Raw genomic sequence first — 25,230 nt, 5'->3', positions numbered from 1 at the left:
TTATAAAAACGATCTATAGAAAGAGCCTTAGCACATTAGATGGTCCCCTTATGGAATGTTCATAGGAGAATATGGATTAGTCCTATAGGATTAATCCATAGATCAGCCCATAGGAGGTAAGAAAGCCTCAGTGGGTTGAAATCTGTGCTGCTGGAGATAGTACCCACATCAATGAGGCCATGGATCCACTGAAGTACTGTGTATCAATAAGTTAATTTAACTAAAGAGGAAAAATCTCAAGCATTATCACTACTCTGATATATTACTCTAAGAAGTACTGCTTTTTCAAATATTACTAGAGGAATTACTACTTTTCTCTATCAAAAGAACTCTAACATTTAAAATGAATATATTTTCAGCCTCTCCCCAGTGGGTTTGAATCTGTGCGTTTTTAAACCAATCTAGAAACTGATTTTCAAGAGCTATAATAAATAAGGATTCAGACTGTGTTAAATATTTTACAACCTAGTACAATCTAAAATTTTGAAGATGTAATAAAGGAGAACTTTACACCTACTTCTGAAAAGCAATGTGATATAATAGTGAGTACAAAGAACATTGGGCTCTGGTTGCTGGCCCTTGTTCTGCTTGTTAACAAGCCAGGAGTCTTGGGCACTTGCCACTTGCTTATCATCTCTGGCTCTTAATTTCTCTGGATTAGCTGATCTCTCAGCTCCCTTCTAGTTCTAACTGTCTTTGAACAAAATTATTTTGGTCTTTCTTTAGTGTCAAATGCATACAGACTCTTAATAAATATTAAATACAAATTTTATTAACCTGAAGCTGCATGCATGGTTATGAAGTAAGGTCTAGGAGGCAAATAAAGAATAGGAAAGTTATGGAAATGTATCATATTCAGTGTCTCTGCACTATATATACTTTCTTCAACTAAACTTATAAGCTCTTAATAATTTGGGCTTTGAAAACACAATTCATTATTTTATTCTGATTTCTAATATATAATAGCTAATCAATTATAATAATAGCTAACATAGTGGGGTTTTGTTTGTTTGTTTGTTTTTCGGTGAGGCAATTGGGGTTAAGTGACTTGCCCAGGGTCACACAGCTAGTAAGTGTTATGTGTCTGAGGCTGGATTTGAACTCAGGTCCTCCTGACTCCAGGGCCAGTGCTCTATCCACTGCACCACCTAGCTGCCCCAAACATAGTGTTTTAAAGTTTACAAAAGTCAACTAATTTTTTAATTAGGTGCTAGGCAGTGCTAAGTATTGGGAATACATATCTCCTTTTATCTTCAAAATAGTCTGAGGTAAGAGCATGTTATACCCTCATTTTACAAATGAAGAAACTAAGTCATACAAAGGCAGATGACACACATCATACAGAATCACATACAGCTAGTATCTATCGATTGGGCCATCTAGCTGCCCTAAGAAGACTTTTGTAGACTGAAATATTGGATTTTATACTAAATTCTATATAAAACAAAAAGAAACAAAGACAGACAATAATTTTTAAAAAAAAAGTCTTAGAGATAAGTTTTGATTGTATTCAAAATTTTATTTTTTCAACAAAAAACTCAAGACAATGATTTTAAATAATAAAACATGGTAAAGTTTATTCTAGACATTTGTTGGTATCTTTAAAGATAGCTTATTAAATTAAATTTGGACTCCTGCAGTTCTGTTGTGATGCTCTCTACAGTACTTTTCTTAATTCTTTCCATTTCATAATAAATCCATACTTTCTAAACAAAGAATCAACCTGTCTGTCTAAGTGAAGCTTCACTTTTGTGAGCTAGCTCCACTACTGCAAAAAGCACACATACAGAACAGTAATTTTCCATATCTACAAAACATAAGAAGTCTGTTCAGCCTTTTTTGGTTTTGTTACATTGCCCACATTGAGATCAGCATAAAGCTAAATTTAAGCAAGGCTTCACTTTAGCAGTGCAATGAATGGCATCAACCAAACTTCATTAAACACAAACCAAATACAAACATGGTCAGCAAAATTAAGCTGTGTAATAGTGATGAAAAAAGAAACATTTAGTGGGTCACAACTAGACTGGTTTTCATTGTGCAACTCTCCTCAGGAAACATCACTACCCGATTCACATAAGAAATGGAACACGCATCAAAGCCTTTGTTCATGTAGAAAATGCCCTTCAAACAAATTCAGTGATATCATAAGGCAATAGAATATTAAACAAAGTAAAGCAATTTGGCCCAGAGAAATGCTTATTTATAGTTTATACATAAGATACACACACATATAGTACATTTTAAATTGTGTGTATATTCATCATTAGACAATTAAATGGATTGGCTCAGTGAGGTGAAGAAAGTATCCATTTTCTATAAATACATGTAGTTATTGCTAATATGCTACACATTACACTTTGACAAAGAAATTGTAATAACTTGGAAATTAAAGCTGCCATATTGCCATTGCTAGCCCTGCAATTAGCCAGTAGACATTCATTGTGACATGCCATCTAATGGAGAAGAAAAAGAAGCATAAATATCACTATAAAAACAAAAGGCTTATGCACCGTCCCTTAAATTTTTTGCCCATTAAAAAAAAAGTCCAGTTCACCACAAGTTAGCAACAGTCTGACAAGAGTCAAAAGCAAGTTTAAGGGTGTGATGGGAAGGGAAGGGTGAAATACAGCATGCATTTACAACTTACATTAATCTAGTCTATTTAGTTATACAAAAATTCAATTTAAATAAGACTAGACTAACTGTAGTAGGCACAAAAGAAAAGCTAACAGTAGACTTAGTTTGATACTGATTAAATTTAACAGTAAACTCATCCTGCCCTTCTTAATACTCTACTGCAATTTAAATTTATTGATGACTAGAATCTTTGCTTACTTAAAAAAAGATATCAAATACCTGCATCATGAAATTACATTCTTATTAACAATAAGACATACTGTGTAAGAAAATAGGTCATGTGTGAAATGTTTCTGAAATGCATTTTTTTTCTCACAACTATCAAAACATTCACTCACACTAAAACAAAACCAACCCCCCTGAAAAAAGTTAAGGAAAATTGGAATAAGGATTAGGGGTGCAGGGAAGGAAGGGTTAAGCTACACTAATTACAGCACAGTGATTAACAATGGTTCAAGACAGAACCAACAAGAGTTGGCCAAAAAGATGCCTTCAATATATGGCTACCATTAAACCAAACTCAGTCCACTTTTGGTTCATTGCAGTGAGACCAAAAAAAAAAAAAACCTCTTTCATATATACATATAAATACAAGACTCCAGCTCTTTTTTAAAGTTTTTTTTTCTTCTTTGTTTTTGCAAGGCCTAAGTTACCTAATACAATTTATATTTGCTCTGCAGCAACTACAAGAGGTAGTCATAAAGCATGAAAAAGTTTCTTCCCTAGTCCCTCACTGTGAACTATTGCACAATGATTTTAGACACTCCACATACACATAAAATTACTATCTGGTCCTTTGCTAGCCAGTGGGCCAAAGATGATGTCGTCCCATAAATTTACCAGACTAGTCTATAGCCAGATCTGAAACTTTCTCTACTGAAGGATACTGTCATAGTGTTTGCTGCAGAGCAATTATATGTTCCTTTCTTTTTTTAAGGGTCCTGGAACCAATTCTCTTGATTCTCTATTTGTACAAAACAAGGTACCAGTTGGCCAAGATGACACATGTATTTTTTTCTTTTTCACAGATGCAAGTGCCATGCAAAATAAATTAAAGAACAGATACCAAAACATACAAGTAATAAAACTATTGAAGGTAGATTTTTAAAGCATTTATATAAACATAATTTATAATACTTCTCTCTCTTTTTTCTTTTTATTTTCTTAGATACAGTCACAAAGCTGTGGTTATACGTCAAGAATTTCCTCTGCCGTGCCTCCACAGCGTAATCTGTAGCGTCCTGTTCGCCAGCTTATAGTAGGGTCCCACAATGCCGATAGGAAAATGTATATTGTCATGGATTCTCGGATGAACCAAGCTACTGCATAATCAAGTTTTGAAAAACATAGAGCGCCACCCTGGGAATTACAAAAAGTAACATTTAATATTTCCTTTTTTATTGCATTCCATATCAATAACTATTATAGAAACAAATCTTTGTTTTTATCAACACAAGTATACTTAAGTTGTAATTTAATTCCTTGTGTAATTGAAATTTTTAATACAAATTTTTCATATTAGCTAGTAATGGCTTCCAAAATTAAAAAGAAATTAACTACAAAAGAAAATCATGGAATATTTAAACAATTATCATTGATTCTTACATCAAATGGTATATACTATAATGTACTTCCTATAGCCCATATTTCATTTACAAGGAATTGAAATAATTCTAAATTCAAGACTCCACTAAAAGAAAATATTGCTCAGATCTAATGCCAAGACTCAGCAGAAAATTGATGAGTGTTTCTGATTAAAGAATAGAGAATTTGTTCAATTCTTTAAGCTTAAAAAATTTTTTTGTTTTAATCAACCAACTGCTAAGCTTTACATGTTTACACACATACCTGGACACCCCTGAGTTGAATATAGTCAAATATAAACCAGGCCAGGCAATGACACATAAAAAATACCATGATATCCCATCGAAATACATGGTGAGCTGCCCATCCAATAATTAAACTGGCAACAAAGCATTCAGAAATTGGTTCACAAATTATTGTTGCAGGCAGCATATTAATTCGTAATTTGGTCCACCTAAAAGAAAAAGACTTCTTTAAAAAAAAATAAACAACAGCTCAATTTCAAGAACAATCGGTTTCATTTCTGATCAGACCATTTTTTGGAAGACTATTCTTTTTAAGATTTCAAGATTTTTCTTTCATATTGCAAAACAAACCAAAAGCAAAAAGACTAGATTAATTGACCACTTACTAGCTGTGTGACCCTGGGCAAGTCACTTAACCCCCCATTGCCCAGCACAAAAAAAAAAAAAAAAGACTAGATTAATTGTCAATGGTCCACACTGACAAATAATACAAATTTATTATAAAATCTAAATAAGGCTTTTTAATTGAACACTTTTAGGTGTTACAAAGATTATACAATCTAGAAATATAACATTTGTTTTTGATAAGCTCTTTCTCTCCATATGTGTATATGCACACATATATCTCACTTTCAATGGGCACTAAACAATATATTTGGAAAAAGAAATTAATTCACTAAATCACAGCATAGAAAAATAAGCACAGAAGGAACAAGATAGTTTGATTTACCTGATCATTCTGGATTGAAACTGAGAAATTGAATAGGACCCAGAATTTTGCATTGCAACTTGAGTGGCCATTGCAAACCTCCAACCTCTGGAAATTAATATAATTATCAAATGAGGAAATTACTTATAGCGCTCTGTATTAAAATATAATTATTTAATATTTATCCACAAAAATTTGATGAGTTGTAGTTTGGAAATCTTTCATAAAACCATGTTGAAGAAGGTAAGACTAGCAAACCAGACAGAATAACCTGAGGCACAGCATTTCTATAAGGTGTTTTGGTTAAACAATTTTTCTATTATCTATACTTAATTTATCATGTGACACATAAACTACAGTTATACTAAGTATGCTACACATACACATGACTATGATCTGGAGTTGTAGGACCCAGAGCTAGATGAGACCTCAGAAATCACCTGGTCCAATTCCTTTCAGTTTTATGGATAAAGCAATTAAGGCCACAAGAGACATTTTGATTTGCCTATAGCCACATAGCCTATGAATATACATTGAAATTTAGGGATTTTTTTTTTGTTTCCAATATACTTTTTTGCACCAAGTTTGAAGAAATGTAACTAGACAACACATTAATTTCTCTAGTCAAGTTAGAGGCAGCTGGGTGGCAGGATGGACAGAGTGCTACATCTGAAGAAAGGAAGTTCACATTTGGCCTAAGATAGTTACTAGCCGTGCTGCCCTAGGCAACATCTTCATCTGTAAAATGTGTATTATAAAATAGCAAGCATCCCTACCTCAGCCCCAGCCCCAGCACTGTGGTGAGGATAAAATGAGATATTTGTAAAGGGTTTTACAAATCTTAAAATGATGCATAAATGCTAGTTATTATTAATGAGCAGTATCTTATACCATAAAAATTTGAGTTCAACTACATAAAAATCTTCATGTAACTTTTAAAAACTAAATCAAATAAACTATAGATCAATTATGAACTCATACTCTATGCATTTTCATCTAAATTCTAAAAGGTCAAAACATTAAGGCTATCTTGAATTACAATATTTGTGCTTTTTCCAAATAAAAAAATTCACACCTCTTCCAATGAAAAAATATATCACATATGCAACCCCCTTTAATGACTTCAAATTATATTGTTAAATTTGAAAAAACTGAAGCATCTAGGTACTTATTTCCTTCATTAGGATATAGGTATGAATCATAAATATATTCTTTTCACTGCTTCATAATTCTTATATGCTAGGTATGTTCACCAGTAAAAAAAAGTTACAGTTAATGTTACAATTATTCTTTCAAATATACTAGTAACGAAACCTATGCTTTTTCTTAAAGAAGATAATGAAGTGGATAAAGCACCGGCAATGGATTCAGGAGGACCTGAGTTCAAATCTGGCCTCAGACACTTAACACTTACTAGCTGTGTGACCCTGAGCAAGTCACTTAACGCTCATTGCCCTGCCCCCCAAAAAATAAAAGATAATGAAGTTGTAGAGAGTAGGTCACTGGATTTACTTACAATGATGTAACATAAAAAACAGCTTAACTCATGTATAAGGCAATAAGATTGCTTTTTGTCCATAGTTTATAAAATTGTTTTGCAACTTTTAAGTCATGCCATACAGAAATCTTAGAAGAGGAGTAGCATTTTCTAGGGCTTAATGAAAAAAGAACCCAAAAGCTCAAATTCCATAGCAGACAAATTAATTTAAGCATTTTTAATTGTTTCCCATTTAAAAAAAAATGAAACCTATCATCTCCTGTGGTTCCCTAATCTAAGGCAAAAGAAATTTTTTTACATCTCTTTATTTCCTTGCTTCAGGCCTATGAAAGCTCCTTGACTTTGTTATTAAGGGCATTCTCTCCACTAACACATCTCTCTAAAATTAACTGCTACAAATGCAGTTCAGTCCATAGTGGCCAACTTTATGCTGCTAAGTCCTACTAAATTGAACTAGACTAGTTTGACAATAAGTACAAAGTCCTTCACTGGAACTTTTTTCAAAGACTTTCTAGCTTTGCTAGGCCTTGCCAAAGCTTGTGTCCTGCTGGAATAGCCTTTAAGAGTCCAGGAATACATCTATCTAACAATGAGGTATCTGAGTAAGATTCTAGTGGGAAGAAATTTGTGTTCTCTTTTATAATTTTTTAAAATTACTTTTCTAAAAAAATAAAAAGAAAAAAATTATTTTTCTACTTCACATACACATATGCTACTAATAAAAACATCCTGATTTAAATTAGTTATCTTACCGGTCAGCTATTGCTTTGGCCATAAAGTAATCTTCAGCAATGTATTGGGCAAAAGCTATAAGCCCTCCAGCTTGATCTAATACATCCTTCCTCATCAAACATGACATCCCTGTCACACATTTGAACCCAGTAACATTAGCTGAGATATAGGACCTTGGATGTGAAGTTCCAAAATATACCTGCCAAAAGAGAAATGAAAATCACTGTTTTATGGTACTGAAACGGGAAGTGTAAATAATTTTCCAAATAAATGATCTTTAAACATACATTCTAACATTTTTTGCAGATAAATATTTAAGCTCAAAATGGAACACTTGGGCATTTAAACATTTCCTCAGTCTTTATCCTTCTTGATATTTATGCAGCATATGACACAGGTGACCAACTCTCCTGGACAACTTTTTTCTCTTTGGATTTTCATGATACTCCTCTGTCTTTTTGGTCTCTCTCAACACCTTCTCTATGACCTTATCAGATATCATCTCTATAACAATGATTCCTAAATCTTTATGGCCAGCCCTAGTCTCTCTCCTGAGCTCCAGTTACACCTTCCCAACTAGTTATGATAATTTTTGAATGTGGATGTCCCAGGGGTATGCTCAAAGTTAACATACTTGAAACAAATTTCGTTATCTTTTCCCAAAAATCTACCTCTCATAAACTTCCCTATTTCTAGGTACCTCAATACTTCCAATCAAATGAGTTTCCAACTTTGAATCACTCCTAGCTATTCATTTCCCCTCACCCCACATCCCCAATGAGTTCTACTTCCATTTGCCACTCATATCCATCACCTTCATTCAGGCCTGAATAACTTCTTGCTTGGATTATTGCAATAGCTTCTTAATTAATCTCCATACCTCAAGTGTCTCCTTTCTCCAACTCAATTTATGCACACCTGCCAAAGTGATGTTACTAAAGCAGAAGGAAACATAGGACATTCCATGCTCTCTTCCATCACTGCACAAGCCTGTGCTTCCCACATGGAATGCAATCCCTCCTCAGTTCTACCTCTTAGAATCCCTAGTTTCCTTCATAGCTCAGCTTAAATGCTACCTCCTACATGAAGTCTTTCTTCAGCTTCCAAGATGCTAGCTAATGCCTCCTATATTTTGTATCTACTTGTTTTGTACAAACTGATATGTGTATAAGTAGTCTCCTCCTATAGTACTTAAGATCCCTGAGGGCATAAACCTTTTTTTTTTTAAAAAATCCCCAGCACAGTGTCTGAGGTGTTGAATAAATGCTCTTGAAAGCTTGGCCCAAATTGGAGACATGAGAAGACACCTACCCCTCCTCCTTTGCAGAGGTCAGGGTCCATGATGTGGATAATGGCATATAATATAAAATTATTTTTCAATGTGATGATGGGTTTTGCTAAATTTTTATTCTCTTCTTTTTCTTTTTAAGAAAATATGTATGCTCTGGGAGGGGAAAAGGAAAGGATACAGAGGAAAATTGAGGGAATGTAAAAATAAAATCTATCAAAAAAATGTATTAATAAAAATTACTCGTTGGCTGAAAAATACTTGCTCTAAGAGACTCATCATCCTTATAGTTTTCTTTTACAAGAGGCTTGTAAGAAGGAAATAAAGAATATATCTTGACCTCTGCTCAACAAAAGTTATTTTTAAATTTTACTTTTAGTAGAAATGTAAGTTTTCACAAAGTATAGATCCCATGCATAAGATAAGATCTCTTTGAAAGAAAAAAAATGTAGGTACATACTACATACATAATTTTGCACAGAAATGTCTATGACATAGGTTTAAATAAGCTGGATCAGGGGTAGGGAGATGGTAGTTTATATTCAGCTCATGATATAGCACTTTATTATTTAATTTAAATAAAAATTAGATGGTTAAATCATATATTTGCAAATGGGATACTACCTGGCCATTAGTTTCCGGTTTTTCCAAAATTTACATGGGAAAAAACAAAGATAAAAGTAATGCACTATGTGATTACCCCAAATGACAATCTCTTGTTTCTTAGTTTCAGATCCTGTTACAATCAGACACTTCCTATCTCCCACTAATCCCCAGGATTAACCTTCTCTTACCTAATCTCCTGTCAATCAATTTTATTTTTAAATTTTTTTCTTTTATCTTTCTCATACAAAAAATACAACATGAAGCTTAACATTAAGCTTAACAAAGCATTTCTACAACCCATATCTTAGCTGGTTCCTTTCCATCTCCAAAAATTATATTACATAGGTCATAAGACATATAGACTGTTCACAGAGTGTCAAGAAGGGTTTCTCTTAACCTTTGAGATAGTCTACTTTTCATTATTTACTCAAATGAGTAGACAACAGACTTTCTCAGAAAAGAAAACATCCTTGCATTGTTCTGGAATTTTTACAAAGGGAAATAGGATGAATTCAAACCTCCCTTTTACCCCTTATAAAACAATGAATCCCAAGGTTTGAGTCTGACCTGAACTCAACTGACAGGTTTGCCAATACATTAAACAACTCAAGCAGCTACAAAGAGCAGTTTATGAACCAAGTATATCAAAAGGCAATTCCCTAAGCTTGCCTATGTTTTAATAAAGAGCCATAAACAGATCTCTGGTGACTCAGGGACAACATTCACTACAATGTCCACTAGGAACCTGGTAGATCAAATGTAAAGTATTGACAGTCTTTGAAACAACAGAAATTTAAAGAGTCTACCTTAGGGTGACAGCAATATACACATGTTAGGCACATTCATTTTGTAGTTCCCAAAACTAGGAAAATTTGTATGGTACTGAAAGATGTGAAGTATCTAATTTCACAACAGTTCTTCAGTACGGTTTTACTAAAAAAAAAAAACCCTAGACTTTTAAAATCCCTACTGTATAATTTCTTGCTCTAGGAAAAAAGATGTTGCCATGTTATATTAAGTGTTATGGTCCAAATATTCTAAAGTCAAAATAAAAATATGGCAGATTAAATTTCTATCTCCATCTCCAGTCTTGGGATGCAGAAAATTGGGCTCAAGATCTGCCTCTGCCACAATGACTATGCATCCTGGGCAAGTAACTTAACCTCTTAGTGGCCCTCAGGTACTTTTAAGACTAAATTGCACACAAAAAAAAAAAAAGAAAGAAAAAGAAAAGCCCGGGGCAGCTACATGGCACAATGGATAGAGCACCAGCCCTGAAATCAGGAGGTCCTGAGTTCAAATCCGGCCTCAGACACTTGACAACGTACTAGGTGTGTGACCGTGGGCAAGTCACTTAACCCCAACTGCCTCACACACACAAAAAAAGAAAAAAATACTAAATTGCAGAATTATTATGGCTGTGCTGGTAGAGTTTTAGCAAAGGAAATGTTCCACACTAATAAAATGAAACCATAGGTCTCAACCATTTTTCAAAAGGCATTTTTATCCTCTTCAGAATAGTCATTTGGAATAATTCTTAGGAAATTAACTGCTATGACATTTAAAAGAACAGCTATAATTTGAAGACTATCAAATCAAACTTACTTTATATTTAACACTGAACTTCAGTTTTCTTAGTTGAAATATCGCCTATCAACTCAAAAGGATTTGCCAGAGTTTCTACTTATTAATATATATCAGGAAAAATCAAGGAAGGTGTCCACCATGTCAGGCAGAGGTCCTGTGGCAAACTCATGGGAAGATATGGATGAGTCACACAGAATGCAACAGGCATGAAAGGGTTTGTTTGACTGGAAAAAAACTTAAGAGGCAATGCATAGGAATTCATCAGAGTCCAGTGGGCTCCAAGAGAGAAGCAGGGAAGCCTAGGAGCAAACGCAAATCCTAGTCCTTTCTCTACCTGGATGATTCTGCTTTATATCAACTGTCCTTTAAGTCCAGGGATTTGCCAGATATATCAAGTATCAGGGAAAGATTCAGGTTTTCTAGGCTCATACCCCTAGAACAGCCCCAAAGTACTTTAAAGGATTGTGGACCTAGAAAGATAATGGCACTCATAAATTACACACTCACCTGTTCTAATGTAGCAGCAAAACCCTGTCTGTCTGCAACATAGGGTAGACCATGAACCAAACCCACTTTTTCTGTCATTTGATTAACCATGTCAGTAAGTGTGTCTGGAATTACTAGAAAAAAAAAAAGAATAAAGAAATTAGTTTTCTTTAATTAAAATGCCAAAGACACTAAAATTTTCTTTGTGAATCATAATATGAATATAAAATATGACTGCATTTGGACTAAAATAAATATAACTATCAAATAATGTCTCTGGGCTATGTACCAAATTCCCAAAAAGTATTTTTTTAAAAAAACACACAACAATAAATATTGACAATGTGGAACTTACTAGTAACAATGGAGCAGAGTTCACATCAACATATATTTAATGACTGCCCACTGATTAGGAGATTATACTGAGAATTATGGAAAATAGAATTAGATGTGTTTTAAAGCAGTAACAATAAAATTTGCAGATCTGTGCCCCTACTTTAAGAAAAATTGCCTATGAAAACTTACAAAGTTTTCACTCTATTAAAAAAAATCTCACAATAGCATTCCTGAAAACAATAAGCTTTGCAAACACATTCAAAAGGATTTGAATTTTTAAACTTTAATTTACAAGTAACTTGTAAGACATTTTCTGTAAAATGGGAACACACCTTTATTTTTAAATTAAAATGAACACTGAGCATAAGACAGAGATATTGGGAAGATAGCATATTTCTTTCAAATCCAATGCAAAATACATTGTAACCAGATTGCAAATGGAGAAAAAATGGGAATTTGGAAAATTTTTAATTACTGCTGAATAACTGTAGCTTGACCAAGTAATATATGGACTCTGTCAATGCAATACGTTTCAAATTTCATTATTATCAGCAGGTACTTGGTTAAATCATTTACATGTATGTGTTCATATGTGTGTATGTATTTATTTTTAAAAAGGACATGCAACATGACATACTTGATAGAAAAACAGCCTGAGAGTCAGGAGGTTCCAGTTAACAAATATTGGCTGTGTCACTCTGAACTTGTGACTTAACTAAGTACAATGCCTAAGTTGCAGAATATTTGCCAATTTTCATTGGTACGAGTTTTCTCACAGAGGGTTCCCTACACTAATGAAATTAGAGGTCCAAACCACTACACTCTCCCCCCACAAAAAGTTCCAGTAAGAAATGTACCTATTATTCTTAATTTCTGTGTACACAAATTATTCTTTAAATAAAAATAAAATAAAATAAACAGAGGGAAACAAAGAAAATCTACACATGCAAAAATTATTAGGTTACATAGTAGTCTTTTTGTATTTAAGAACATGTTTAGAAAAATTCTAACATGTGGCATTAAAGATATTAGATATTAAAGATAAAGAATTGCAATGTAATTTATACATCTTTTTAAAAGTGAACCTCACTTGCCACCTCTATGTAATGACAAAGTAACTCTTTCAAGTCAAGGAGAGTTTGCAGTAAATTATAGTTCAATTACTTAAGAGCAAATAAATTTATAAGATGAAGAAAGAAAAATCTCACCTTTGATTCCACTATCACAAATCCATATAAGGTCATATTTTGCAACTTCATATCCTGGCATTAAATTATTAATTTTGGGGTTAATCCCAACCTTCTTGCCACCTAAAAATTTTAAAATACAAAAATGAAAAAGATCACATGATGTTATATGTTTACTTCTAGAGTTCACATCATAGAATCAATGGGAGAAAAAGACACCACAGACAACTCTACGACATACTTTTCAAAATATATTTAAAAGCTGCTTAGTTATAAAATAAAAGTAAATGCTGAAAACCTTAACATTAATTTTGTTATTTTTTTCAGGATAAAAAAATTTCTAATGATATAGGAATAGAAATTAGTTTTTCATACAAAAGAAATTTCATGTCTTTTGACCTTTGTGAATTTTGTGGCATCGGATTTCCAGTTCTAAAGTCACTGTCCTATTCCAAAAGACACATGAAGGAAAATGCTATACACATCCAGAGAAAGAACTATGGTGCCTGAATGCTTCCAAGCATAATAGTATTTTCACCTTTTTTATTTTTTGTGTGTTTTTTTTCTTTCTAATGGTTTTTCCCTTTTGCTCTGATTCTTCTTTCACAACATGACTAATGTGGAAATTTGTTTAACATGATTGTACATGTATAACCTATATCAGATTGCTTGCTGTCTTCAGGGAAGGGGGAAGGGAAAGGAGGAGGGAAATTTGAAACTCAAAATCTTATAAAAATGAGTGTTGAAAATTATCTTTACATGTAATTGGAAAAAAATAAAATACTATTAAGTAAAAGAACAAATACATAAAAGTCACTGTCTATCCATCCTGTAAAGATCAAGTTAAATGAAGTCTTCCTGATTACTCTATAGCATATTTATCTGTTCGGCTTAGTCCCCCAAAGACTGAACTCTATAACAGAAGGAACGAACTCTTATCACCCTGCTCCCTATGTACACAGTAAATGTTTTAAAATGTCATTCAATTTGAATGGCTTCCTAAGTACATTAAATGCCGATACCAACTATCATAGCTATGAATGTAGGTGCTAAAGCTGGGTTTCAGAAGCTTGTCTTTCTTGCACTGAATGGAAGTGTATTTTTCCCTACTTGACTCCAAATTTAACTTTTGATTATTATTCTAAGTCAATCAGTGAGATAAAAGAAAGGTAAAATAACCCCAAACATACAAAAAAACCCCCCACAACCGCCAAACCTTTCACATGTAAAGAAAAATTTTTGAATGATCGGTAAAAATTTTCTTTAAATGACAAGACCCATCCTATGTGAGATAATTTAACTCTCATAGCTTAAGTTTAAGAAATGTATACATTACATTCAAACAACTGAGACTATATAAGCATAATGATAGAAAATGTCTAAAGGTTTTGATTTAGAGTAACATGACTGCAAATCTCCTTCAGAGATTAAATAAATTAGTATCTGTAATCTAAATACGATTCATAAGACTATAAAATACTATAGATATTTTACAGTAGAAAGAACAATACAAATGAACCAAAGAATTACTGTTGCTTACCTATAAACAGCCTAGCATCCACATTTGGGTATTTTCCAAGAAGCTTTTTACATACATCAATGGCTGGATCATCATGATCTTGTACACAAAGGAGTACTTCATACTAATCAAATAAATGATTTCTAGTTAACTATTGCAAATTAGCAAACTTTAAAAATAAAGCATATTAAATCTACTATTATTAATTGATCAAAACATAAGGAACACAATTATACATATGTTAAAAGCTAAGGAATCAACATTGGTGATAGAAGCAACATATGATTACTAAGTGAATAAAAGTATAAAAGATCATGCATTTCTTCAGAATTTGGCTGGTATCCAAGTAGAAAATGGAAATAAACAGGCAGGCAGGACCCAAGATACAAGTCTTGTTGTTTCCACACATGCCGGGTCAGAGACCTAAAATTAAATCCCAAGAATTTCCATCTCCTTAATTGTGAACTAAATTCTATTGAACAACACAATGTTAAGATTTAAAAAAATACACTAAACAGATAAAACCTCTATCTTGTAGGAGCTTAGAATTTTAAACCTAATATTATTTATTGAAGATGAAATAATTATAGGTCAAGTCCCACTACAATTAATTCAAGAGACTATCAATGATTTAATGTACTAAATATTATTAAGTGATGTTTGCAGAAAGTGAAGCTGGAAACAATGTTTTATGAATACTTTCTCTAATGAAATTTGATGTATACAATGTTCTTCACTATTAAAAATATATATTCAACCTAATAATTGTGAAGACATCTACAACTATAATCTGACCAGTACTTAAATCTACTCCTTGGTAGTAAGTTAAACCACAAAGTTACCATTTAATACATTACTATTTTTTTAAAAAGTATTTTACCTTCATGTATGAAGATGATGCTACTGACAAAATATTGGAGTAATATACAAAACCTTAGAGTTTTTATTTCTCAGAACTGGTAATAAGTTTATGCTGATCTATCCATAGTTTCAGGCTCCTGTGTAATCAATGCCACACATATATGACCTGTTTCAAGTAATAGGGAGGATGGCTGTGACCACAAAGCTATGTTTAGTGTGTGCAGGATTAGCAATACACAAAATTACTTTTTAAGAGTCTGAAAGGAATTCTCCCCACTTCTACTTATGGAACAACATTTCTATATGCCTAATACTATCATTTTTATTACCTACATCTCACAACTACTCCCATTTACCCTATTACTAGCTGAAGGTCCTCGTTAGGATTTGTTGTCCACATGAGAACTATATTAACTACTCTGCTGTTCAGAAAGCTAACAAAAATCTGAGAATGGAAAAAAGACATCTATATGACAACCATCTTTATAATTTCTTGGAATTTATGGGCTGTCCAGATCAACAGAAATATCAGCAATAATGTGTAATTGGAGCCACCTTTAACTTTCTTTTTAAAAAATTTGCATTGATCTTGTTTTCACATTACATTCTTTCCCAATACAGCCTTCCCTTATAAGAATTAAAGTAAAAAAATTAAAATAGATCAGCAAAATTAACCAACATATCAACCAAGTCTGTAGTTCTGTAACTACTGTCCCCCACCTTTACAAGCAAAGGAGGTATATTTTCTCAACCCCTTTTTTGGTTTAAACTTGAGTCATTACAAGTAAAAAGCATTAAGGACCTAAAAGTGTCATTTCCCTTCCTGAATTTCAGAATTTTTTTTGAGTGAGCCACAATGAATATGAAGAATTCATAAAAAAGTTAAGAATCTTTCCTCAGAAGAAACTAAAATAATTTAGATTCTTACAGCCAAACTAAACAGCTCAACTATAATACTCTAAAAAGTTTTTAAACTTTTCACCAACATACTATTTCAAAAGATTCAAAAGCTACTGTGGTACCTATGTTATTTATGCCATGTAGCTTTGTAATTACAAAATAGCAAGAAACTATGTACAAGGCAGATAATTTAGCAGCATAACCACCACCCCCTAAAATCTACTTTTAATGATGGCAATATAGTGCCACTAATGTCTCTACAAAAATATTTGTGATATAAAATACTAGGAGCACAAAGAAGGAAATGTTCCTTTTTACATAGAAGCAAAGATTTAAAAATACTATTTTCATTAACTACAACTTCTTTGACCTCCTTTTGAAAGCAACCTCAGATCACAATTGTAATTCAGTTGGCATGACTAAATAATTTTAATCTTTAGCAAAACTCCAGTTCAATTATATTCCTGGTATTTAAAAATGATGCCAAAGTGAAGGTAGTATTTCAAGTAGGTTTTAAAGAACAGGGGTTTAAACAAGCATCTTCAATTTTCAACTGTGATAATCACCTTTGTGTATTTACAATTTCATAATATTCTACTACTGTACTATAATATTTGATCACTGGCAATAAATAGGATATTAGATCAATTAAGGCGTGGTTATGATAATACAAAAATTCTTCAGATATAGAATTGTTTGCTGTTAATAGAATTAGAGATGCAGTTAGGTGGCACAGTGGATAAGAGCACTGACCCTGGATTCAGGAGGACCTGAGTTCAAATCCAGCCTCAGACACTTGACACTAGCTGTGTGACTCCAGGCAAGTCACTTAACCTCAATTGCCTCACCAAAAAAAAAAAAAAAATTAAAAAAAAACACCTCTTGATATTTAAGAATATATTTCAAATTATGTTTTGATTCCCTAATATACAATTAAGTTTTCAATTAAAAAGATATTATGAAGATATAAAATATTTTAAAAGGTCCACAAATTTAGGCATGAGATTAATGTTATATGCACAAGAAACTCCCATTAATTCAACTCTATAGGAATTAGTAAACAATTTTACAATACTGAAGTGGTGAGTTTTTCCTTTATAAAAGTGAAAATCTTTTTAAAAAATATACTACCCAATCACATTACATATTAAATAAGTATATTTCCACTTCTGTATAAATGTTCAGTTTGTAAAAACACATCCTGTTTACAAAGAAAGTATTTTGTTAAATTTGGATTTATCCTGGCTAATTTTATAATAAAAACAGAATACAGGAAGTAGAATGCATACAACAATTGTGCTCACAATAAAGAGTTTAAACACTTGTAATAGTGAATGCATGAGGAAGAAGGTAGTTTACTTGCCCATTTCTTTAGCTTGATTTTTAGAAGCTGTGAATTTCAGAATTTAATTCTTATAAGAAAACAATGTAAATGTGGAAAGTTTTGGTGCCACAGAGATTTTTTTCATCTTTTAACAAACTATGGCTGCATTTCAATATTAATTTTATATTCTTTTATACTAGGTTTACTTGTTTTTAATACTTTTAACCTTAAGTATTCTGAAGGAATAATACTTCTGGCTTTCTTGACTTTTCCATTTGCTCATTTCCCTACAAAATAGCTCCACCTACTACTCCTTTATCCCTGGGTCCACTATCCCCTCCCTCAAAAAGCAAAAACAAAAACAAAACCCTAGCAATTTTTAGTCATGAAAACATTCATACTTCATTTTGGCACATAAATTATCAGGGATGATTGGAATCTGAGAATTAAGAGTTGAAAGAGATCCTTTAGGTCATATAATTCAATCTTCTCATTTTATAGATGACAAAATACAGGATCAGAGCTGTCAACTGGCTTGTTTATGGTCACACAGAAAATAACAGTGAGGATCTGAATCCTTGAAAGTAGGATCGAGGACTCAAAATTCAGTCTCTTATTACATGAGACATGGATTCTATAGAGGGTTTAACTAGTATAGAAAACTTACTCTCAAATTCTCATTTTAATGTCATATAGCAGAATTTTTCTAATTTAAAAAATAATACAGAGTTGCTTTAGGACAAGTAACTTTCATACTACCCCATGAAGTTTTATACAAAATACAGTGTCATCTGTCTTTAAGGTCACTTATACTACAGATTAAGTGAAGAAGGAAATTAACACATGCACAGAATTTTAAACCTTACACAACACTTTCAGATCAGGTCCATTATATATATATATTAGAGATAATGTCCACTGTGTCAAGATATAAGAAAACTTTAAATTGAGATATGAATGCATCTTTAATCTCAAGAATGTCTGTCCTCTCATCATAAATTAAAAGGAAAAAAATTATTTTGCATTTTTAGCTAATATTTGGCATTAGCCTATTATTAAACTTGATCCAAACCACATTGTTTTTCATTTGTTCATAACATATTTGTTTTGTTCATTAAATTGTGAGGTCCTTGAGGGCAAGGACTCTCTTTAGATTCTTTTTGTATCTTCCGTGTTTAGCACAGTGCCTGGCATAAAGTAGGCACAAACATTTAATAAATACTTATTGACCTATTGGAAAGAGCACTGTATTTGGAGTCAGAGAACATGGGTCTGAATCCTGGCTTTCTAGTCACTAGACTTCACTGAACCTCAGTTTCATCACCTGGAAAATGAGAGAGGCTTGGATGAGCTCTCCAAATCTAAATATTATGAAAATAGGGATTTAATGGAGACTTGATTTTAACTATTGCTTTATATTTAAGGACCTACCTAGAGATCCCCCTTTTATTAACAGCTAAATGCTAAGATTCATAAGCCCATTAAAGAGCCTATAGTTCATCCTCTTGATGAATATTTCATCTGTCAACTTAAATGACTGCCTCAATCACCCTAACTTTATGATAAAAACTTTATATTGGTTCTTGTTTTTTAAAAAATTCAATACAATACCAAAAAATATAAATAAAAATTCTAAATTAACTCAGAGAAAGACATTAGAGATTTAAAAGAATTTCTTCTCAGCACTCTTCTGTAGAGACACAAGAGTCTCCTTATTGGCCTGTCTTTCACTCTTTCCCTAGGCTCTCATCCTTCCCTAATTCTTCCTTCACATAGCTAACAAAATAATCTTCCCTAGGCACAGGACTTACACATCAGTCATTCCACTGTTCAAAAATTTTCTGTAACTCTATAATGCTAGAAAAAAATGTATTAATTGTTTCCCCTACCTTGTATAAAAAGACCCCCTACAATTTGGCTCCAACCTAACTTTCCAACTTTATTTAACATTACTTCCCTTAATAAACTCTGTTTTTCAGCCAAACTGGTCTACCAGTTCTTTCTTAAACTCAAAATGCCATCTCTCATCTCTGTGTAATCACATAGGCCATTCAACTACAGGACTTCATCTCATTTTCAACATGTCCAAAACAGGACTCATTATAACCCTCCCTAAATCAATTTCTTCTACCAACTTTCCTATTTCTATTGACAGTACCACAATCCTCCCAAGCTCAAAATCACAAAAGCATCTTTGCTTATTACCTTCTTCTCAACATACATATTCAAGCACAGTATCTACCATTTCTGTTCCCTTCACCCTGTTCACACTGCCACAAACCAAATTCAACCTAGTATTTTCCTTTCACCTATCCTGACTAGTTTCCATGTATCCACTCTTTCTTATCTCTAATTCATCCTTCACAAAACTGCCAAAATAATCTTTCAAATGTATAAGTTTGACCACATTGCCCCCATGTCTGGAATTTCCCATTTTTCCTGGTCTTTCAATTCCTCCTCATATCAAAAAATTCCTGTTGCACATCTCAAACTCTATATGTCCAAAACAAAACTCATTATCTCACCACCCAAATCGACCTCTCTTCTAAAACTTCCCTATATCTGCCAAAGGTACCACCATCTTTCTAATCATCTAGGTTCGTAACCTTGGAGTTATCCTCAAATATTACTTCCTTATCCTACACATCTAATCAGTTACCAAATCTTGCCATTTCTGCTCCACAATATATTTTGCATCAATCCTCTTTCTCTCTACTCACACAGTTATTACCTTCATTCAGATATTAATCAAGTCTCATTTACATCATTGCAACAGACTCCCAAAATGGTCTCCTTAACTCAAATCTCTCACCATTTCAATCCATCCAGCACACTACTGCCAAAGTAATTTTCTTTAATCAAAGCTATGAACATATTACTCCCCTATTCAGTAAACCCAAATGGCTCTCTATTGTTCCTAAGGTCAAATATAAATTGCTCTGTTAACTTTATAAGACTTTCACAACATTGCCCCAGCAGATCTTTCAAGTCTCATTATTCCCTCTCACACCCTGTGATGCAGCAAAACTGGCCTTCTCTGTTCCTCACACAACACATCTCCCATCCCCCGTATCCATTCATTTGGTCTGGTATCTCTAGCCTCACAGAAGCTCTCTTTTCTTTTAAGACACTAACTTCTGTATGAAGACTTATCTGATCTCTGCAACTGCTAGTGCCCTTCCTTTTAAACTACTTTGAATTGACTGATATTTGTTCTCCTTATATTTGTACTGTATGTACACATACACACCTGCCTGAATGTAAGCTTCTATGGGTAGGGATTCTTTCATCCATTGCATTTCCATCTCTAGCACACAGCACAGTCCCTAACATACAGCAAGTATTTAACAAATACTTGTTGACTAAATGATTGATTTTATGAGTTTTTTGTTGTTCAGTCATGTCAGTCACAACCACCTCTTCATGACCCCTTCTGGGGTTTTCTGGGCAAAGATCTTAGTTTACTATTTCCTTCTTCAGCTCATTTTACACATGAGGAAACTGAGGCAAACAGGGTTAAGTGACTTGCTCAGTGTCACACAGCCAGTAAGTGTCTGAGAGGTCTTCCTGACTCCAGGCATGGTGATTTTTCTATTGCACTACTGGGATTCCCCATGAGTTATACCTACCACTATATTATTGTCAAAGTATTCTTTCCTTGTGCTCTTTGAGGAGAACAAAAAAGATTATGTTCCATTCCAAACCTGATTAAAAAACAAAAAAAACTACAACAGTGTACTTACTTTGGGATAATCCAATTCAAAGAATGTTTCTAAATTGTTAATTAAGTTGGGATCCACACCTTTCAATGGTTTCAGAAGTGTAATGCCAGGGAGTTTACTATATGGCTGTTTATCTGTTGCCTTCTTGTTGAGATGTAAACGTCTATAAAAGACAAAATAGAAATAAAAATGTTTAGCACACATTATATAAATTCTATAAGACAAATTAACATTGAGTATAAACAAAAAATGCCAAACTTGCCAGAAAATTATTAAATGAGTTACAAGTAAATGTTTTAATGTCACTATTTGTAGAAGTTAGTCATAGAAGTTAGTACTACTTTTGTTGTCTCTAGTCACAAAAACCAGTTTCAATGCTTCCTCCTTATAGATCCACAAAAATATTAATAAACACAAAAATATACACTATAAATATGGAAATTTTCCTATTGAACTGTATGTTACATGAAATCAAACAAGTATTTATTATTAAGCACGATTATTAAACTTTTTTAAAAAGTACTACTAAGTATCTCCAATAAGCCACATACTATGTTAGGCCCTGAGGACGCAAAGACAAATGTGAAGGAGTACTTGTCCACAAGGAGCTTACAATCTATCCAAGAGAGATACAATCTAGATAAAAAATATATACATAACAGATACAAAGTGATGGGGGGAGGGAGGGAGCATGATATAGAAGAGTGGTTCTGAAAGAGTACACTGTGAGTTTTACATGTACCATAAAAATTTGCAAGTTAAATGTTACTGCACATGAGAAAGTTTTTAAATACTTTAATATCAATTTTACTTACCCAGTCTACATAATATGGTTAGTATTGAATTCACAAAATAAACAAAATTGCTTGTTAGACAAATACTAGCCTCAAAACATGAATTCAACCAAAAATTTCTGCTCTTATAGAAGGAAAATACTTCATACATAAGTCTTGAATACTGCCAACTGAAACATTCAGTTCATTCAGTTGCCATTCATCAGGTCAACAAATATACAATTGAGATGCACTGATTTAAAAGGTGATATTTGAGCTGAGTCAGGAAGGAAACTAGGGATTCTTAGAAGAGAGGGTGAGGAAGGACACATTTCAAACATGAAGGACAGACAGTACAAAGGCCACAGAAAGAGATGAGACACTATGTATGAAAACAGTAACATCATTTTTGCTAGACCATGGAACAGACGAAGAGGAATAGTGAATAATAAGGCTGGAGGAGTAGGCCATATTGTGAAGGGCTTTACATGCAACCAATAGGGATTTGGATTGTATCCTAGAGTGACAGGGAGCCATGAGAGTTAATTAGGTAAGGAAATGACAAGGTCAGGTCTAAACTTTGGCAAGAGTCTCTTTAGCAGTTATATGGAAGATGGATTGGAATGGGAAGAGACTTCAGTCGGGGAGAACAATTAGAAGGCTCTTGTAATAGCCTGGGCAAGAGGTGATAAGGTAATGAACCAGGGTGGTAGATATCTGAACTGAAAAAATAGACAAGAGACACTGTAAAATAGAACTAAAAGATTTGGACACCAATTAGTTATATGGGATGAGAGTTGTTGATAACAATGAAATTGAGAATCTGGGTGACTGGAAGGATGGTGGTATGTTATATATAATGAACTTGAGCTGTTAAAAACAAAGTTCAACTTTATAGCCATTTCCAAATTAATGTAGTACCTTTAAAAACTCAAGTTCTAGGGCAGCTAGGTGGCACAGCGGATAAAGCATTGGCCCTGGATTCAGGAAGACCTGAGTTCAAATCCAACCTCAGACACTTGACACTTACTAGCTTTGTGACCCTAGGCAAGTCACTTAACCCTCATTGCCCCACAAAAACAAAAACAATAAAAAAAAAAAATCCAGTAAGTTCATTGACATATAATGTTGTACACAAAAGAGACATTCAAATGCTTGTTAAACGTTAATTGAAGGGAAGCTAGGTGGCTCAGTGGATAGAGCACCGGCCCTGGAGTCAGGAGTACCTGAGTTCAAATCCGGCCTCAGACACTTAAAACTTACTAGCTGTGTGACCCTGGGCAAGTCACTTAACCCCAATTGCCTCACTAAAAAAAAAAAAATGTTAATTGAATAAAACAACTCCTTCAGATTTGTTTCTTACATCCAAAAGGTTCACGTTAGCCACTTGCAAAAAGTATTCAATAGACACCCCTATACCCAATCTAACATCTTAGGCGAAGCACACTTCTAACCTTTACATTTAAGACAGGGATTAATATGTGAAAGTCTTTTGACTATGCCTCCCCACTAAGTCAATTTGAGCAAACGTGTTCTATTCGCTTTTATTTGACTTTCATGAAACAGCAATTTGGCACATCACAGTGGAGACAATCATAAGAAAACCAGAGATTCAAGGGTCTGCTGAATACTCTCACTGATGTCTAGTAGCTACATTTTTTTTTCCTTTTTAAAAGCCTTTTTTACTTGTTTTAAAGGGGTGAAGAAAATCTTTTGATATTTGTATTCCCTGATAAACTATACTGGTTATTGGCAACAGGTAAGTGAAAGAATATTTTTATTAAATAGGAGATAAGGAGGTTAATGGATAGAATGTTAAGCAACTGAGAAGTGTTTGGCTTGTTCCCAACTAAAAAGAGAGACAGAAGTTGATATATCTGTTCTCTTGAGTTGTAGGGGTTGAATGAAAATTATCTGGGAGTTCTGGTGGAGATAGAGGAACCATTAGAGGAAGTAGGGAACCTATACCCAGGGAACTAGAAAGAGTAGGAAGAAGACCTGTAGGGAAAGGTGAAGACAAAATAAACCTGTGCTAAGGCAGGATGGGTTCGAGGTTATCCTCTCCCCCCCCAAAAAATAAAAATCTCCCTGTGACCTTGTTAATGGTTATAATTAATTCCTTTAAAAATGAAAAAGGTTTTTTTTTTAATCTTACAATACAGGAATACTCCCCACAAAATTTCCCTGACCATAATCATGATCTTAATAATAAACAAAACTGGGGCATCTAGGTGGCGTAGTGGATAAAGTACCTGCCCTGAATTCAGGAGGATCTGAATTCTGGCCTTAGACACTTGACACTTACTAGCTGTGTGACCCTGGGCAAGTCACTTAACCCTAATTGTCCTGCAAAAAAAAAATAATAATAAACAAAACCCAAATAACCTCATTCTGTCAATTCTAGGAGATCAGCTTAGCTTAGGCCTGGTATCCAGTTTTAGTCCTTTTTCTTCACTTGTATGGTAAATCCTTTATATAAACAGTTTACTTTAAAAGATCTATCTATCTCCTTCATCAACATCATTCTCATTCACACTAAAGAGTCATGAAATTTATTGTGCTTGGCTGATTCAGGAACAAAAAGGAAAAAAATGGTGGGGAAACAAGGGTTTTTAAATTTTAGCAGAATTTCTCAAAGTTCAAAATCACTATCCTATTAGTTCTGGAAGGTTAATTCTTATTCCAAAGGAGCAGAATAGAACACAATAGAGTAAGCATTGTATTTTAAGGAAAAACAAGAAATTCTGGAGTCATAATTCAAACACTCCAGGGGAGAACACTATTTTGATGAGGATTTCTACAAAATATCTAGACAGAAGAAAGAAACGGATGAGTCCAAGAACCAGATCCCAAGACTGGTATGGAGGCACAAAGTAACACTGCTGTTTATCCATTTTTCTTAAAGTATTTGATTCAGTAGGGCAAAATGTATCTTTCAAGACTCTCATCCAACAAGATAAATCCCATATATAAATATATATTAATATCATTTAAAAAATCAAAGGAGCTAATAATTTTGTGATTTGTTTTATGACAATTTCATCATTCAAAAAGTAGAAGCAACGATGGCAATTATTCTGGATTCCCACTAGAAAGAAGGAACTATTTGGTTAAGAAAAATGATTGCAACTTTGGAGAAATCCACTGCTCCATCTTAAGTTTATGATAGAAAAAAATGAGAATGTAAGTATGGTTTCTTAAGTGGCCTAAGTTCTGGGATAACAGATTTTCAA

The 25,230-nt window shown here is 33.4% G+C and overlaps 1 protein-coding gene across 1 annotated transcript in view; it reads right to left on the bottom strand.

Moving 5' to 3' along the window:
- Positions 1-3,550: 3,550 nt before the first annotated feature.
- The window catches only part of UGCG (UDP-glucose ceramide glucosyltransferase), a 46,268-nt gene continuing 24,588 nt past the window's right edge, over positions 3,551-25,230 (bottom strand). Inside the window, exons 2-9 of the mRNA XM_043977338.1 lie at positions 21,246-21,387; positions 14,439-14,541; positions 12,920-13,021; positions 11,397-11,509; positions 7,429-7,607; positions 5,200-5,286; positions 4,489-4,678; positions 3,551-3,999 (exon numbers count right to left, since the gene is read on the bottom strand). Coding sequence (XP_043833273.1) covers positions 3,829-3,999; positions 4,489-4,678; positions 5,200-5,286; positions 7,429-7,607; positions 11,397-11,509; positions 12,920-13,021; positions 14,439-14,541; positions 21,246-21,387 — 1,087 coding nt within the window. The 3' untranslated portion in view covers positions 3,551-3,828. The remainder of the gene's footprint in view (positions 4,000-4,488; positions 4,679-5,199; positions 5,287-7,428; positions 7,608-11,396; positions 11,510-12,919; positions 13,022-14,438; positions 14,542-21,245; positions 21,388-25,230) is intronic.

The sequence above is a fragment of the Dromiciops gliroides genome, chromosome 1, assembly GCF_019393635.1.
Source record: "Dromiciops gliroides isolate mDroGli1 chromosome 1, mDroGli1.pri, whole genome shotgun sequence".
NCBI classification, from domain to species: Eukaryota; Metazoa; Chordata; class Mammalia; order Microbiotheria; family Microbiotheriidae; genus Dromiciops; species Dromiciops gliroides.
Note: the sequence above shows the minus strand (reverse complement) of the source record. Positions and strands in the feature narration are given on the sequence as shown.